General features: G+C 31.0%; 2 protein-coding genes across 2 annotated transcripts; both read left to right on the forward strand.

The window, feature by feature from the left end:
- The first annotated feature begins 1,568 nt into the window (after positions 1-1,568).
- LOC103832976 (SKP1-like protein 13) lies at positions 1,569-10,813 on the forward strand. Its single transcript, XM_033277778.1, has one exon. The coding sequence runs from the start codon at positions 2,244-2,246 to the stop codon at positions 2,721-2,723; it is 480 nt and encodes a 159-aa protein (XP_033133669.1). The 5' UTR covers positions 1,569-2,243; the 3' UTR covers positions 2,724-10,813.
- Positions 10,814-11,757: 944 nt separating this feature from the next.
- Positions 11,758-14,682, forward strand: LOC103832977 (chorismate synthase, chloroplastic). Its single transcript, XM_009109086.3, has 13 exons — positions 11,758-12,077; positions 12,201-12,351; positions 12,431-12,507; positions 12,587-12,645; positions 12,781-12,864; positions 12,972-13,064; positions 13,220-13,300; positions 13,429-13,560; positions 13,647-13,749; positions 13,812-13,906; positions 13,985-14,050; positions 14,137-14,221; positions 14,307-14,682. The coding sequence occupies exons 1-13, from the start codon at positions 11,942-11,944 to the stop codon at positions 14,468-14,470; spliced, it is 1,326 nt and encodes a 441-aa protein (XP_009107334.1). The 5' UTR covers positions 11,758-11,941; the 3' UTR covers positions 14,471-14,682.
- Positions 14,683-17,794: the final 3,112 nt, after the last annotated feature.

Below are 17,794 nucleotides of genomic sequence, written 5' to 3' on the forward strand. Positions count from 1 at the left end.
TGTAATTTTCTGTATATTTTGTCTAACTTACGAGTTTCCTATGCAGTCGTTCAATTAAACGGCTTTCAAAAAACGACATACAACCAACATAGACGAAAGATTTCTGAAATCAATCGACAATTAAACGGCATTCAAAAGACCACATACAACCAACATAGCACTAATCTTAATGATTGTAAACATTCATAAAAGACTCACAACCCCTTACATAAATAATCGCAACTCAACAAAAATCTGATAACCGAAGATCATCAAGTAGAAAGAAAATAAAAAATAAAAATAGTTGTAGGTTATAGTGTTGAATATTATTAAACAAACCATTGTATATGTAACAATTGTGATTTGAATTTCATCGAAAAAAATATGTAATAATTGTGTAGATATTGAATAAATAGGTGAAAGAAAGAGAAAGTGAAATGTAATGTTAAAAAATGTAAATTAGGGTGTTAAATATTTTTTTTACCATTGTAAACAGACTAATGGTTATCACAAAGTGTTTCACGGGTTTAATAGCAAACTTAAGTGGTCTCTTTGAAAACAGATTTAACCAAATGAGAAGATCTTTATCTGATAAACTTTTGTTATGTAGGCAACGACTGTGACTGAAGCCCATTGTAATGCAGTAAAACACTTCGATGTTGTCAAAAAGTGTGCAACAAGATCATTTCTGGTATCAATCTTTAGAGAAAAACCCAACCTCAGTTTTGGTGTAGAATTTATCATTGATTTCTAAAATCGTATTTGTCAAATCATACTTTCTGATGGTTTAGATGCGTTCTTGAAGAGTTTATTTTGCTTTTTTGATGTGATGCAATCTATAACATAGTTGTTATCGTATTTGGTAATCTTACTGAAAAAATAATTTTTAAAATAAAAAAACTTTGTTATAATTTCTAAAAGAAGTATTTATAAATTATAGACAATAAACTAGTAAGATGAGCTTATAACAAACTTATATAACAAACTGCAACATAAACTCTAAAATTAATAGACATGAAAAACTAATAAAAATTTTCAAGTCAACTTAGCCAATGTAAAATATAACATAATTTAATAAGATAATAAGATAATAAGACAATAATATTTAGAAATTTTGATAATAAATATATAGTCCCATTAGAATCATAAAATAATAATAACTATATATATATATATATATATATAAATTTTATATACATAAATAGACTTTTTAATTTTTTTAAATTCAAAATTCATTTCCTTTCATTTTTTTTCTATTTTACTATTTTAGTAATAATTTACCAAATTATATCTAAAAGTGTGGTTATATTCTACGATGAGTATTAAAGAAAATAAAAATATGTCCAATCATTTAAAAGAAAGACGAAATACAAATTGATAAATTTTAATATATGATTGTTCCTCGAGGTGAAAGCTAGAAGAAGCCCCGCCTACAAATGAATGAGAGATTGGAGCCCCATCATATGACCCAGAACATTCATAGCAATAACAAATAAGTAGGGTTGACTGATAGAAAGCATCTCTCTTTTGTCAATAATTGTGAAATAAATGATTTTTTTCTTTTTTGAAATATAGAATATATATTGTGAGTAAATACATTTAAAATATATATCAAAATAGGAGTTTTCTTTAAATTAATAACTATATAAATTAATAAATAATCAGTTATTATTAATTTATAGAATTTTTAGGGTAGCTAAATTAGATAATAATAATTTATTAAGCATATAAAAGATAAATATATGACATGAAATGTAATTTTTTTTATATAACCCAAATTTTTGTGTTACCAACGCAGTTGATTTTTCAATGTGGGTAAAATATTTCTCAAAAGAACTTAACAATTAATTAAAAATATTCTATAAAAATTTTACTTCTCAAAATTTGTTTCCTTTTTCTCTAAAGTTCAAAGATACATATTTTTATTTTTATTCAAAATTAATTTTATTAATTACATTTTAGTATATATATCTATATATTAAGATTTTAAGACTTTATAAGTAGAAAATTGAAGAAATATAAATTTATTTCTTTTTAGCTTTTGATGAAAAAGTAATGTCTTAAATATAAATATATATATATATATATATATACATATTTGTGTTTTAATAAACTTATATTTATTTCCTATTTTTAGGGTCAACATAGAATACATTTCTTAAACAAATCATGACATTGACAGACAAAACTCCTATAAATAGAGACATAGGTTCATACTTTGTAGCATTCACCTCAACAAGCATCAATCTCTATAAAGAATCAACATGTCGACGTTTAAAATTATCACGTTGAAGAGCTGCGATGACAAGATCTTTGAGGTTGAAGAAGCGGTGGCTGTACAGTCACAAATGATAGCTCACATGGTTGAAGATGACTGTGTTGATGGTGAAATCCCTATTTCCAATGTCACCGGCGCGATTCTCGCCAAAGTGATCGAATATTGCGAAAAACATCTTGTCAACCCCGATGTCGATGGTGATTCATCTTCTTCCACAGAAGATGAACTCAAGAATTGGGATGCTGAGTTCATGAAGAATATGGATCGGGAGATGCTTTTTGCCTTGATAATGGCTGCTAATTATCTAAACACCAAGGATCTTCTTGATCTCATTTGCCAAACTATAGCTGATATGATCAAAGGTTTTTCTGTAGACGAGGTTCGAACATTCTTCAACATTCAAAATGATTTTACACCGGAAGAAGAAGCAGAGATTCGCGCCGAAACTGAATGGGCTTTTGAATAATCATGTAGATCACTTTGGATGACTTGTTCATGACTTTGTCCTTGTGCAATCTTTTTTATTTAATTTTTATATATAAGCGACAAAAAATGTTTTATTTTTATTCTAATTATATTCCTGTTTTTATTAACTTTAAAAGTGTTTATAGTTTTATTGCAAGTTTAAATATAATATAATATATTAACGATAAGAAAAATTAAATACCTTGACAAAGATTATAAGGAAAAACATAAGTATCTCAATTTTTTTATACTTTTTTTACTGAAAAAGAAAAGGTAACTGTTTTAAAAAGAACATCATAATTGCTAACAAAATAAATTTGTTATTTTTATTTCATCGTAATTGTAAAGTTTAGAAGAGCATTTACAAGATGTTAATGCATTACAAATGATTTTTGATTAATGCTCTCAAATGAAATTTTTGGTAGAACATTTGGATAGAAAATATATAAAAATTAAAAGTAATTATATATAATTTATTAATTTTATTTAATAATATTAAAAATTATGTTTATATCCAAAATTAATTTTCTATATTTAAAAACTAAAACTAAAAATATATTATTTTTTAAAAAATATTAATATTTAACATTTAAAATATAATTTAATTTATATAGTTATATATGATTCATTATTTTTAATAACATAACATAGAATAATATATATTTATATATTATAAATATAAAAATATCTCTATTATTTAGAAATAAATAAATTATATATTACATATTTGTTTTTATAATAGTTTTATATATGAAGTAAATCACCGTATTAAAAATATTAATGCAGATTCTGCAGTATACTAATTCTATAGCTTACTCCTACTATTTTATCATCATATCTACCAATCAATAATTACAAGCAGCGAGCGCTTGGGGTTTGTGTTCAATGTTGACCTCCTGAATAAATAGCAGCGTGTCTAATGTTTTTACATCATCGCTCTCATTATTTCTAGAGAACATCATCTTTTAATATATCAGAATATATTGCTATCGCGAGAACAAATCTGAGCTTTCTTTTGGTGATTAGCATAAGAGAACAAAGTTGAAGTTTTGTTTTTCAAATGTTTTCTCTAATGATGTACACTCAGATTTTGGTGTTGTTTTCATTTATTAATAAAGCTTTAAATGCATTGTTCCTCTAAATTGAGTAAAAACACTGCTTTGATTCAGAATTATTTTGATTGTGAATTTGCTTATAGTGGCCTTGTTTCAGTGTTGTAGGTGAAGAAAGCTTAACACAGAGATCAGGAACTCTTCAGTTTTGTAGGGTAAATGGTAGAGATAGATTCTTGTTGAGATTGAACCTTGATTAAATACTCCAAGAAAAGAAGAATAAAGAAGAGTAGCTTAGAAGAAGCTACAAAGGAATGGAAGAGGAAGAAGAAGAAGAAGAAGAATAAGAAGGAGAAGCTTGGAGCGCAAGCAACAGAGGAAGAAGAAGAAGTAAGACCAACGACAACAACAAGAAGTCAAGGAAGAGATTTGGTTGTAACTAGAAGTTACAACAAGGAGAATAAAGAGTAACGTCTAGTTAATTTAGTTAAGCCAACAAATGTGTGAAGTGTTGGTTAATGTCTAGCTAGTCTAGAGTTGTTGTTTGACTTGGTAAGAGTTGTTTGTAGAGTTAAGGCTAAGTTGAAGTGCAAGTGTAGTAGTTAGTAAAAGACTACTATAAGTATGTATGTGTGTGGTGTTGTAAAAGGTATCCAATTCTAATAGAAAGAAGTTGGAGAAAAGAAAAGATGTAGACAATCAAAGTGTTCTCTCTTCTCTCTACAAACACATGTAAGAGAGTAAAGAGAGTGTGTGCTTGTGTTATGATAAAACACAAGTAAAGAAACAAAGAGAGTAAGTGAACAAATCAGAGTACAAAACAGAGAGAGCTGGGCATGAGAAGAGTGAAGAGGCCAAGCCAAGAAAGAGACAAAATCACAACATGGTATCAGAGCTCAGTTGATCCGTAGAGCCTGTTCAAGAAGAAGATGATGGCAGTCCAAAGGAGACTAAGAAGAAGAAAAGGATAGGGACAGCCACCAAAAGAAAAAAGAAAAAGAAAGCTGAGACTAAATCAGAGAATAAGAGAAGGAAGGAAGAGGTGGTGACAAGAGAGAGAATCAAGAGAGAGAATCATCAACCTTTACAATCACATTCACAAACATACCAACAAGAGGGCTTCAAGTGCATTCAAGGAGATAGTGAAATCTTCTGAAAAATAGCAGTGAAGACAATGGTATGGAGATAGTATTGTGGGAGGATAATTCTGGATCTTTGTTCTACAATGTAAAGGAAGCTGAGAGAGTTGTTGGGCGTTCCCCTCCATAAGAGAAAGAAGAAGGCCATATGAGAAGAACCTAAGGCAAATGAGAAAGAAGAAAGTCGTCTCCAAGAGGGAGACATGAACAAAGAAGAAAGAAGACCATGGTGGGGATCAAAGATGATCAAGGAAGCTATGGGAGTTGTTGGATGTTCTTAGCCATTGGAGATATGGATGAGATCAACAGCAACTGAACAAAGAAGGCAATGAAGTCGGAATACATGATTGAAGCTGAAGATCCAGAGATGTTCAAAGCTGAAGATGAAAGAACCTTGCTTAGAAATCAAGGTGAAAGTTCAATGAATCAAAGAGTCCAAGGCCAATGAAGCTGAGGTGATGGTTTGGAGAAAACCAAACATACTAAAGGCAAAGAAGACTGAGGTGAAGGTTAAGAGAAACCAACAAGACCAAAGTTGAACAAGGCCTAGGTGATGGTTCAAAGAATCAGGTAGCACATGTAGATGATCAATGAAGACATTGAAACCAAAGAAAGAGTGGAAGCCGGATGAAGCAATGATTGAAGCCAAGAAACAAAACCTAGAAGAATGAGACTTGCTTACCTAAGTGAGAAAGGGAGCAAGGTGGTTGGAGAGTCAACCAAAGAAGACGTGACAGAAGCTCACGGAGGAGACGTGACAAAGGCTCACGGGAACAGAGAAAGATGGCGAAGAAAACCAGTCATGAGATGACAAAGAAAATTCGCAAGACAAGGAGATGGTCTTGGAGATTCTTGTCAAGAGGGAGATAAGAATCACAAATGAAGAACAAGGAAGATGGGATCAAGTCCCTAAGAGCATCTCCAAAAGACAATCTATAACTTCAAAACTTTGAAGTTTTGAAGAGTGAAACTCTGTATTTGAAGTTTTATTATTCAAAACTTCAAATTTGAAGTTTCATATTTTTATTTGCATTTTGGTTCCTACAATCACACATCATCTTTATGATTCATAAATATTTTTTTGTTTATTGTTTTAATCCTTAAAAAAATTATATCTCATATATATTTTAATTTTTGTTTACATATTTTAAATTTTAAACATAAAATTAAATATAACTTTAAAATATTTTAAATTAGATTTAGATAACAATAATATACAAAAGAAACTTAAAAAAATATTTTTTGAAAATTACACGAAGACATAACTATTACACAAATTTAAATATTACAATAACACTAATAATCAGGTCAATTTGATCCGGAACCTTCAAAATTTTCAAATATTGTCCAATTTTTTTTGTTATACTGAAGATGGTTGTTGTTGTTGTTTTTGATGTCTTTTTCGTACAATTATTATTGTTCATATCGAATATATTCACGAGTATTAATATCATCAAAAAGAAATTAGTATTTTAGCAATATTTTATGTTTCTCTTTTACTTTCTTATTCCGATTTTATGTATTCACAAGTATCAATATCACCCGATTTTAACAACTTTTAGCTTGCAATCTACAAAGTAAAAATGAGGAGAGCCATTTTTACTTCGAAATGCACTAATAGATCATATATGCATTATGAAAAATTATTTTATGGAATAATATGGTATATTGTTTGAAGTTTAATATTAATTAAGTTATTTTTATTTAAATTTTTATAGAATATTTTATTTATTAAAACTAATGTAATATGTTTATATATGTGCTAGTTATTTATAAAAAATTTTATGAATTCAAATTTGTTATAAAAAAATATAAGGTCCATTTTATAAAATACAAATAGTTTTGAAGTTGAATTTGAAGTTTTGCTTTTGGAGAAAAACAGCTTAAGACTTCAAATATAGAGTTTTGGAAACTCCAAAATAGAGTTGCTCTAAATGGAGTTGGAGATTTGATCAAAGGATTCAAGAGGGAGTGTTGAGATTGAACCTTGATTAAATACTCCAAGAAAAGAAGAATAAAGAAGAGTAGCTTAGAAGAAGAAGAAGAAGAAGAAGAAGAAGAAGAAGAAGAAGAAGAAGAAGAAGAAGAAGAAGAAGAAGAAGAAGAAGAAGAAGAAGAAGAAGAAGAAGAAGAAGAAGAAGAAGAAGAAGAAGAAGAAGAAGAAGAAGAAGAAGAAGAAGAAGAAGAAGAAGAAGAAGCTTGGAGCGCAAGAAACAGAGGAAGAAGAAGAAGAAGAAGAAGAAGAAGTAAGACCAACGACAACAACAAGAAGTCAAGGAAGAGATTTGGTTGTAACTACTTCCACTGCAAACGATTGACTGTGAAATGACTTTTTGGTGGGTGGTTCTGTTAGATTATGTACAGAGATATAAACCATGCATGCATTATAAAACCGTAATCGGTACACATGATAGATTACATATCTCCAATGTCACTTACGACAAGGTTACTTCCACTTATACACATGAAAATGGCAAACCATTTTACATGTTTATATTTTGATTATTTGTTGATACTCAAAAAACATCCCTCCTCAAAATATGCATTGTATCACATTGTATATATTTCATGTCCAATATGAGAACCTAAAGAAGAAGACCAAACCAATTATATGAATATATACCAAATAAGTTAAATGTAACATGTAATACATTTAAAATCGGCCACTTGAAAAAATATTGTAAAAACAGAACAATATATGTCTACAATATCACATATGTTAACATGCCATATTATCTTTCTTTTTTAACTCTGGATTGTATTATAAATATGGTAAATATTAAAATTATAAAATTTAACATATTGTTGTGTTTGAAAACTATAAAATTGTTGTGTTTGAAAATATTATATTAAAATTTTTTAACGCTAGGGAAATGCAAACTATAAAATTGTTGTGTTTGAAAATATCATATTAATCTTTTAGTAATATGGTAATTATTAAAATATATACCACTAATCATATAAATAAAATATTTAAATGTATAAAAATGAAAATAACCACCCGCACGGTTGTGCGGGTCAAGATCTAGTATTCATCTAAATTTGAAATATAAATAACAAAAGTAAATTTATAAGGTATGAGATAAAAACCACATCTATTTTACTCTTCTTAAGAAACAAAGATATTAAAATATCATATTGTTTTAAAATCAATATCATATTAGTCTAAAAATATTTTATTATTTGTTATTGTTCCTTAGGCCCTAGTAATATTTTTTTTTCATCATATCGAATTTAATTGGATCTGTATACGCCAAAACCTCATCGATAATTTTATTCAATTTATTCTATTTAATAATAAACAAAAGATAAAAATAAAATGAAAACGAAATCATCATAAAATATCATAAATTCACAATTGTTTAGTTTAGGAAAAAAATTAAAATGATAAATGTTTCCAGTGAAATAAATATATTATTTTTTGTCATATATTGTAACTTGTAAATAATTTTTCAGATAAATGCACAAATAAGATTTTTTTATTTTCCACGGAATGTGAAATATTGGTCTACTATTATTTAAATATACTTAAAATCTAACACTGTTTCGTTTAGTTCATGATTATCAAATAATACTTGACTAAATATCAATTATTTCATTTTTATTACGATTTTGTTAAACTAGTTAGTATAATGCTCAATATCTAATCTAACAATATTAAAAGGGGAATATGAAGCCCTTTCAGCTATGCCACGATTGGAAAATCAGCCTATCATGTTTTTGCCACGTCATCATCGAACTGGTCTTAGATTTTGGGGTTTAACAAAAAAGAGAGGAGGGGTCCAATTCAAGCCATGTCACGTGTAGGAAGCATAAACTTTTGGTCTTCTCTGACTGATCAAGATCTCTCCACTTCGCTGTTACTGTAACTCACTTTCAAGAATATATTATGCTCTTTAAACCTTCTTTAATGGTTTCGTTCCACTTCCTCCCCTCTTTCTCATTCTATATATAGAGATTCATCTCATAATAAATCCTTCTCTAATAGAAAACCTCCACTGAAGAAGCTACAGCTACGGCCATTAAATCCACCGGGAATTCACAAGTTGTGAACTCCTGGTACAGAAGGTTCTTACTGATGGAAAATCCGGCACCGTCCCGTCACAAGAAAACACTGAGATGTTTTGAGAGGCTGTGAGTAAATTCAATAATTCTTTTACTAAAGTTTGAATCTTGGAGCATGAATCTTTGAATTGTGTCTAAATCTAGATGTTTTGTTCGTTTCTGTATCAAACGAAATCAAGGCTGAAGATGTTGATGTGAGCCCTAACATGACGTTGCGTATGCATCTATGTTCCCTTCTCTTCAGTTTAGCCTATTCTATTTTCGTTTTTATTGTATAAAAATCATCCCCAACTTGCAGTTTTTTCCCCCACTGATGACACTCTTTTCTTTACATACTATGCGTTAGAGTGTGTGAGCTAAGCTTGCTTGATGAATTGTTTGGCAATTGGTTACCTTTTGATTAATAGAGATCTTACTTTTAGATACTATTTGCAGGCTTATGTCAGCCCACAACAACCATAAGATTATTCCCTTGTGAAGCTTCCATGGCGGCGGCTCAAAGATTTAATCTGTTTCCTCTGCAAGCTTTTCTATCTCATCTTCCTGTCTCCCCAAGTAAGCTGACCCCAAAATGGCATAGACTACTACTACACATGATCTGTTACAAAACATGATGTATAGCAAAGCTAAGAATTTTTTTCCTCTTTGAAAAATTTACGGTGATATTTTGAAAAACAGATTTGTGAGGGAATGAAAACATATGTGTGGTTCATACGCCTGCCATTCATAGCTTCAAGACAGAAGAAGTACTGAAAAATGAAGTTAAGATGAGAGACCTTTTTATAACCTTTGCCTTCGCTTTCTTCAAGAGTGAGACTCTTTGTATCATGCAAAATGAAGTATATGCAGAGAAACAGAACGCATATCACCCAAATCCACAGATCAATACTCAAGCTCCTGCAGAAAAAATACCATGTGAGCTAAAACCTCCAAAACTTGATTATTCGTATTTATAGTGATCTGTAGCTCATAAACAATATTTAATACTGATTTGGTCAGCCGAGAACTAAATGGGGAACATCTAGAGGAAGCGTCTCGATAGATCTGGTCCAAGCCATGTTCAAGTCTATGAAAGCTCAAGACGATGAAGCTCATGTAAGATTATGTTTTGATTTTATCATCTTCTGAACCTCTCAGTTTAGAAAACACACACACGCAGACTAAATGATACTTGAATAAACAGAGAGTATTTGTTTATGGTGTGATGCAGTTGGAGTATGAGTTTGCAAGATATTTGGTCAGAAGATGTGAATCTAAGAGAATTTGGTGTCGAGATTATATTAACGGAAAGGGTACTCACCATATCCGAAACTGGCTTTGGATCAAATATTATAATGATATAATCAAATAATTGAAGCTAGACAACTGGTTTTTATCTTTTTGTTGAAACAGCTTCTCACGACCTAAGATCAAGGTATTGTTTTACTATATCCATGTTGCATTTTGGAGATCTTTTTGGATCATTCACTATGGTTTTGACTGTGTTTAATGATTCAATGTATTGTTTTTTTAATCAAAAAGAACTAGCTCAAATATTTGAGAGAGTAAAGTCTGTGGATCTGCATCCTACAGAACCATGGTAATTTCAAGCATTTGATTATTCTTTCATGCAGCTTAGTTGTAGTGATTGAAAGACAACTTTAGACCACTTGGTATCCTTAATTTTGTGGAGTAGAAGCATGTATGTTGCTCTTATAGTTTTTACTTTTATTTCCTACCAGCATGACTGGGAACTGATATCACATTATCTGCAGGTTTCTAACAAGTTTATGTTTTGGAACTTTGTGTATTTGGAACTACCGGGACACATATGGATGAATAATTTTTTTTTCTTTCTTTTTTAATATGCACTATTATTCAATGGAAAAAACTTGCGATGTGTAATGATCAAAAGTGCAATTGGAAGATTATTGTTTCTACGAGGTTTCATAAACGAAAAGACTAAGGTTTTTGAGACGATGACAACATTCTTAATTTAGAGTCATTGTTGGTTTATATGTTTTAAATATCAAGTTTCGGTAATGATTTGTTTAAAAAGTTTGTTTTTTAGTTTGGTTTGGTTTGCACAATGATATTATTTTTATGTTTGGATCAACTTTTGATTCAATCCTATTTCAATTATGAAAGTGTTCAAGTTGGTATTAAAACTTAATGATTAGTTGAGTATGTTAAGTTGATGACAGAAAAAAATAATTCAATGAATCTCAAGTTAAAGTTTAAACAAATTGTAAATTTTACAATTGTTACAATTTTTTTATACAAAACTTAAAAAAATAAAACAAAATATATTCAAATCATAAGTAGGTTTAGAGATTTTTTTAATCCTACTTATAATTATATATATGACTTCTAATAATAAAAGATAACAAATTGGTAGTTTAAACTATTTTAAATTTGTTAGACACAAGATAATGAATAAATGCAGAATTTTTTTTTTTTTTTACCAATTGAATAGTTTAAAATTGACAATTATGGTCATATATAAGTGTCAACTTCTATAAGTTAACTAAAATTTATACGAATTCTGGGCATAGTCCGGGAAAATCCCTAGCATATATAAATTAAAGTTGGTTCTTCTCACCAAATGAATATTCATTCACATTTTCCATTTTTGTGTAATCTACACGTGTTATTGACGTGTTTGATTATTATCTTAGGGGCTTTTGTTAGATTAGGATTATGTACTTCTTAGCCTATTGAGTTTTCTCTAACAAAGCTTGGTTAACAAAAATAAAATAAAATAAACCGAAAACCCCGGAGATAACAAGAATTAAAGATGGTTTGATTTGGTTCTTGTTGTCTGGGTTAGTGTTGGTAGGTGGAGGATTTACCTTTGCGCCTCCAGTTGCAGAGGGAAGAAGAAGACCACAAGACATACCCACCAACCCCCTTCACCAACTCCTTCTCTCCTCCTTTTAAACCTCTTCTCTCTCATTCATCTCCCGTTTGCTTCGACCCTCCTCATGGCGTCTTCTCTCACCTCCAAATCCATTCTCGGATCCACCAAACCCGGTTCTTCTTCTCTCTCTCCGGAGCTCCGTCGTCTCTCGTCTCCGGCCGTCCAGATCTCAATCCGAACCCAAACCAAGAAGAGCCTCCGTAAGCTTTCTATTTTCTTTGAATGGTTAAAAGTTTGAATCTTTAGGGAAACCCACGTTGCTTTTTAGTGATTTAGATGAAAAAGTTGAAAGCTTTATGAGTTTTGGGGTTGTGAATTGGCAGAGATACAAGCTACTGGGAGCTCATACGGGACTCATTTTCGAGTTTCCACCTTTGGAGAATCACATGGAGGAGGTGTTGGTTGTATAATTGATGGATGTCCTCCTCGGATTCCACTCTCTGAGTCTGATTTGCAATTCGATCTTGACAGGAGGTCAGGAACAAATCTCTTTCTAGTCTTTTTTTTGTTGTCTGAAAATGATCTTTTGGATTGTGGATTTGCTTTTTATCAGGAGACCTGGTCAGAGCCGGATCACTACTCCTAGGAAAGAGACTGATACTTGCCGGATATCTTCTGGAGTCTCCGAAGGTTTGCTTTTCACAGACTTGAGTTTGGTTTGGTTTGGTTTCTCACCCTTGTTCTAACTGTTGACATCCCTACAATGCAGGAATGACGACAGGAACACCTATCCATGTGTTTGTGCCTAACACAGATCAGAGAGGACTTGTAAGCTTCTGACATCACTATGCACATATATATATATATATATGTACTCGTTGTTAGAGAATAAAGCAGAACCGAATAGAAGGCTTGGAGATTTTCTGTAGATTCTAACTTTTGAGCGACTCACTTGATTTTCAGGATTACAGTGAAATGTCGGTTGCTTATAGGCCATCACATGCTGATGCAACTTATGACATGAAGTATGGTGTCAGATCAGTTCAGGTGACAAATTATTTTCTTTTTTAGATTATTTATATGTTAAAGGTTTTAATGTAGTAGTTAGAAGGCAAATGCTCAGTTCAACTTACTTCAAGTGATTTATTTTCAAGGGTGGTGGGAGATCGTCAGCTAGAGAGACCATAGGAAGAGTTGCTCCTGGAGCTTTGGCCAAGAAAATTTTGAAGCAATTTGCAGGAACTGAGGTGTGTTACTTTCTGATTCTGCAAATAGCGCTGCTCTCAAATCAATTGTTCTTTATATCCTTTTCACATTTGGTTGTAGTTTGACTCATTAACCTAATTCAAGTTTGTTTCATGACTACGTTAAGATTTTCACTGTCTTTTTTTTTTGTCTCCAGATTCTTGCCTATGTCTCGCAAGTCCACCAGGTTGTACTTCCAGAGGATTTGGTTGACCACGAGAATTTGACACTCGAACAGGTGCGCACCCTCTTTCGAAATAAAACTAAAACCCGCATTTTGTTTTGTGAGTTCTTGCTGTGAATTTTCTGTGACCTTCATAAAGTTCATCTTGTAACCTTCTTATCTCATTTTGTTCTGTCTTCCAGATAGAAAACAACATCGTCAGGTGCCCTAATCCCGAGTACGCTGAAAAGATGATAGCTGCGATTGATGCTGTCAGAACTAAAGGAAACTCTGTTGGTGGTGTTGTGACCTGCATCGTTCGGAATGCTCCACGTGTAGGAACTCTATGTACCTTTCAAATAGTTTATCAAGTTTGATTGCATCAACTTCAGCGGATGATTACTGAAACTTAAATTCACAGGGGCTTGGAACACCGGTTTTCGATAAACTTGAAGCAGAACTGGCGAAAGCTTGTATGTCGTTACCTGCAACAAAGGGCTTTGAGTTCGGGAGTGGCTTCTCAGGTTTGCATAGTAAAACTTTGCTCACCTTTAGCAATAAATAATCATACGCCATGAACCCGCAGGTACCTTTCTGACTGGTCTTGAACACAATGATGAGTTCTACACTGATGAAAATGGAAGAATCCGGACAAAAACAAACCGGTCTGGTGGAATTCAGGTTGGTTATGTCTTGTGTGTGTTTAATATGTATCAACAAACTACTTGAAGAGTGTAAGCTGATATCAATTATGCGTAGGGAGGGATATCAAATGGTGAGATAATAAACATGAGAGTAGCCTTCAAGCCAACATCTACAATTGGAGTAAGTTTGTGATGAACAGAACAAAATGTTTGCTTGTTGATAATCAGTCAACACATTGATTGACGTTCTCCTTCCATACTGTACAGAGGAAGCAGAATACTGTAACCAGAGATAAGAAAGAAACTGAGATGATTGCGCGTGGACGTCACGATCCTTGTGTTGTTCCACGAGGTTACTATATATAAAACTGAAACCATTGTGTTATCTTGTATTACTCAGGATTTTGATTTTGGATTCTTTTGTTTTGTTGCTGCAGCTGTGCCAATGGTGGAAGCAATGGTTGCTTTAGTTCTTGTGGATCAGTTGATGGCGCAATACGCACAGTGCCATTTGTTTCCAATAAATCCAGAGCTGCAGGAACCTCTTCGGACAGCTTCTCCTGTCGAGCTCGAGCAGCCGCAAAATGCTGCTGCTTTGTAAGCAGAACTTGAGAAGATAAAGTGAGAGAGGCTTCGCTTTTTTTTGTGTGATTATTTTGAATAAAGGCATTAATTTTTTTGTAAGATGATGATTATTTACTCTGTATCCTGCTTTTCATTCAGTTATATCAATCGAGACTCTTTTTTGTAAGATTATATTTTGGATAACAGCCATTTCCGATCAAATATATGTTATGTGGTTGGTTTGGTATATCTTTATCAGACAAATTTCCGAGAAACACACTAAATGGAAGTTAAAAAGATACTTAGAGAGAATGTAAACTATTCCTTGTGTCGTTAAGCAAATTAATTATGCTCGACAAGATCTGGATGAGCATATACGACTTCATAATATGCTTTCTTGCTGAATAATTGAGTTGTTTCTTCGAATAGCAAAGAGCAATGTTGTACAACTTCATAATGATAGAAAACTGACTCCATTGCATTTTCAACATCAATTTGAGAGGATGTATTTTGCTGAGAAGATTCTTACGTAAGTTTATGTGAGGGATCTCATGTATCATGGGAGGATAAAACATATTAAAATCAAGCATTAATTTATATGAGCCACTATCCTAAAGAAATCTGTGGTGCTTACTGCTTAGGTACATGTATGGGTGTCAAAATGGGTAAAAATTAATGGATCAACCCAAACCAATCCAAACCATGGATATTAATGGATAGAATAATTGGATACAAATGGATTAATGGATTAAATGGGTTAATGAATTTAATGGATTGAGTTAAAATGGTTTGGATTGTAATGCATAACTAGATTTTGATCCGCGTTTAAAAAACGCGGGTTTGTTTTCGAAATTAAATATATTTTAAACGAATTTCAAGATAAAATAATGGATAAGTTTGAGCATATATATTCAAAAGCACGAACTGAACCATACCAAACTGAAAAAACCAAAGCTGAATTGGATTTCATAAACCGAGTAGATCATATATTTATGGAACTGAAAATATTTAACTGGTCCAGTTCCCAACTTTGCTACCGAACCAAAAACCAAAATAATCCAACTGAGACCTAACCAAACTTTGTAAATACCTGAACGGTTTCTATATTTATGGAACCAAAACACCAAAAACTAAAATACTCAAACTAAAACCAAATGATGAGATCACATTTAAATGGTGCGAAAAAATATACAAATTATTTAACTCCTTTTAGTAGGGTACATATGTAGTTTATAAACAAATTAAGATATAAGAAATGGCTTTCAAGTCTAACTCGGACCTACAGTCGAACCGGTAAACCTAATGGATATATAAATCCAGAATAGCTTATGTTCTTCATGTAATATTCTATCAAAGGTTCTATCAACTCATATGTTTCCATAAAGTTTGAATTTAATAAAAATTATTAATTAAAAAACTGATTAACCTAAAAACTGCTATTAACCAGTGAACCGATACCGGTTGACTTGCTAAAAACCTAGAAAAATCTTATAGTATTTCTTTTTTAAAAAAAATTGATTAAATTTCTCATATAATAAATTGTATTTTTGTTATTCATTTGTAATGATCAGTACTATTAAAATACATGGTATATATATCATCCAGGTAATAATGTTAAAGGGGCAATTTAAAACCAATCGACAATAAATATATGCCAAATTTACGTAGGAAATGTTTCACGGAGTAACTTTTATAATTAAATACTATTCAGATTCATGTTCACATGACTATTTCACTATTTCTTAGTGTTACAATCAGTATATATTTAAAATGTGTCTAAAACAATTTTTTTATAGTAAGTATAATAATATGGAAGAAAGTGGATATAGCAAGGTGGAAACCATGGACATATGATTAAAATAAATTTGATTTGCTTAGTTATAATTTCCGGTTGATTGCAGGAGAAAATATAAAGTATGAAACAATTATTGATATTTTATAGCTAGGTTAATTTATTATATGGTCTAACAATTAATTAAGTAGGTGCAAAAACCTTTTTAAGTAGATTTATTAAAACTCCTTCCCTTTTAATAGTATTGATGAGTTATCCATAACTAAACCAATAACAATTTATAACAAACAAAAACTCAAATCAAATATATAAACAAAAAAACAAACCAAATTTCTAAACCAATTTTACTACACCAGATTTTTTTTTCATATATATATATAACTCAATTTAATAAACTAAATCTAACCCCAATTATTCACATATACGTATATATATGAGAAATATCCTAGGATAGCACTAAAAAAATTTATGTCACAAATATAGACTCTATGGATCAAAATGAATAAAATGTTTCATTAAAGAGATAAATATACACTTATACCTCTAGGGTTAACTAATCCAAACCTTAGGATTTAGAGTTAAGGGTGGAGATTTGGGATTGAGATTTAAGATTTCATAAAATAAAAAATAAATATTAAAAATTTGAAAATAACTATTTTTTTAAATAGTTTCAAAAAGTATTTTCGAATTACAAAAAGAAAATTTGAAAAAAAGAGTTAGAATTTGAAAACATATAATCTAAAACTATAAAAAAAATTTTTTTTTTTTTTTTTTTTATATCTAGGGTATTAGGGTGGGTCCTTTTACATATTAAATGAAACATTTTGGTCATTTTTCTCCTTGTGGTCTATTTTTGTAACCAAAACTTAAAAATGATCTATTTAGCAGAATTGCCCTATATATATATTTGTTAACACCCAACTTTTCATATATATAAAACTATTATATCTTGATTTTTTAATAAGCCAAATTTAATCATAAATTTTGCCAAATCATAAAATCAAAATTTTCACCAAAACTCTAAATCTCATTTTCCCACAGGAACGACAAAATCATGTTTTTTCGACAAAACTGCAAAGTCGTGTTTTTTCTGCCAAAACCGTAAAATTGAGTTTTCCGCCAAAACTGTAAAGTCGTGTTTTCCCGCCAAAACCGTAAAATCAAGTTTTCCCGCCAAACCACAAAGTTATGTTTTCCCGCCAAAGACGTAAAATCAAAATTTTCCGCCAAAACGACAAAGTCGTATTTTCCTGCCAAAATCGTGAAATCGAGTTTTCCCGTCAAAATCGTAAAATTGAGTTCTTCGCTAAAACCCTAAAATCGAGTTTCCCGCTAAAACTGCAAGATTGAGTTTTTATGCCGAAATCGAAAAATTGAGTTTTCCCGTCAAAACTGCAAAATCGTGTTTTATCGTGAAAACCGTAAAATTGAATTTACTGCCAAAATCGTAAAATTGAGTTTTCCCGCCAAAACCGTAAAATTGAGTTTTCCCGCCAAACTGTAATATTGTATTTTTCCGGCCAAAACCGTAATACTATGTTTTTTTTTTGCCAAAACCGTAAAATTGAG

This window comes from Brassica rapa, chromosome A08 (genome assembly GCF_000309985.2).
Source record: "Brassica rapa cultivar Chiifu-401-42 chromosome A08, CAAS_Brap_v3.01, whole genome shotgun sequence".
Taxonomy (NCBI): domain Eukaryota; kingdom Viridiplantae; phylum Streptophyta; class Magnoliopsida; order Brassicales; family Brassicaceae; genus Brassica; species Brassica rapa.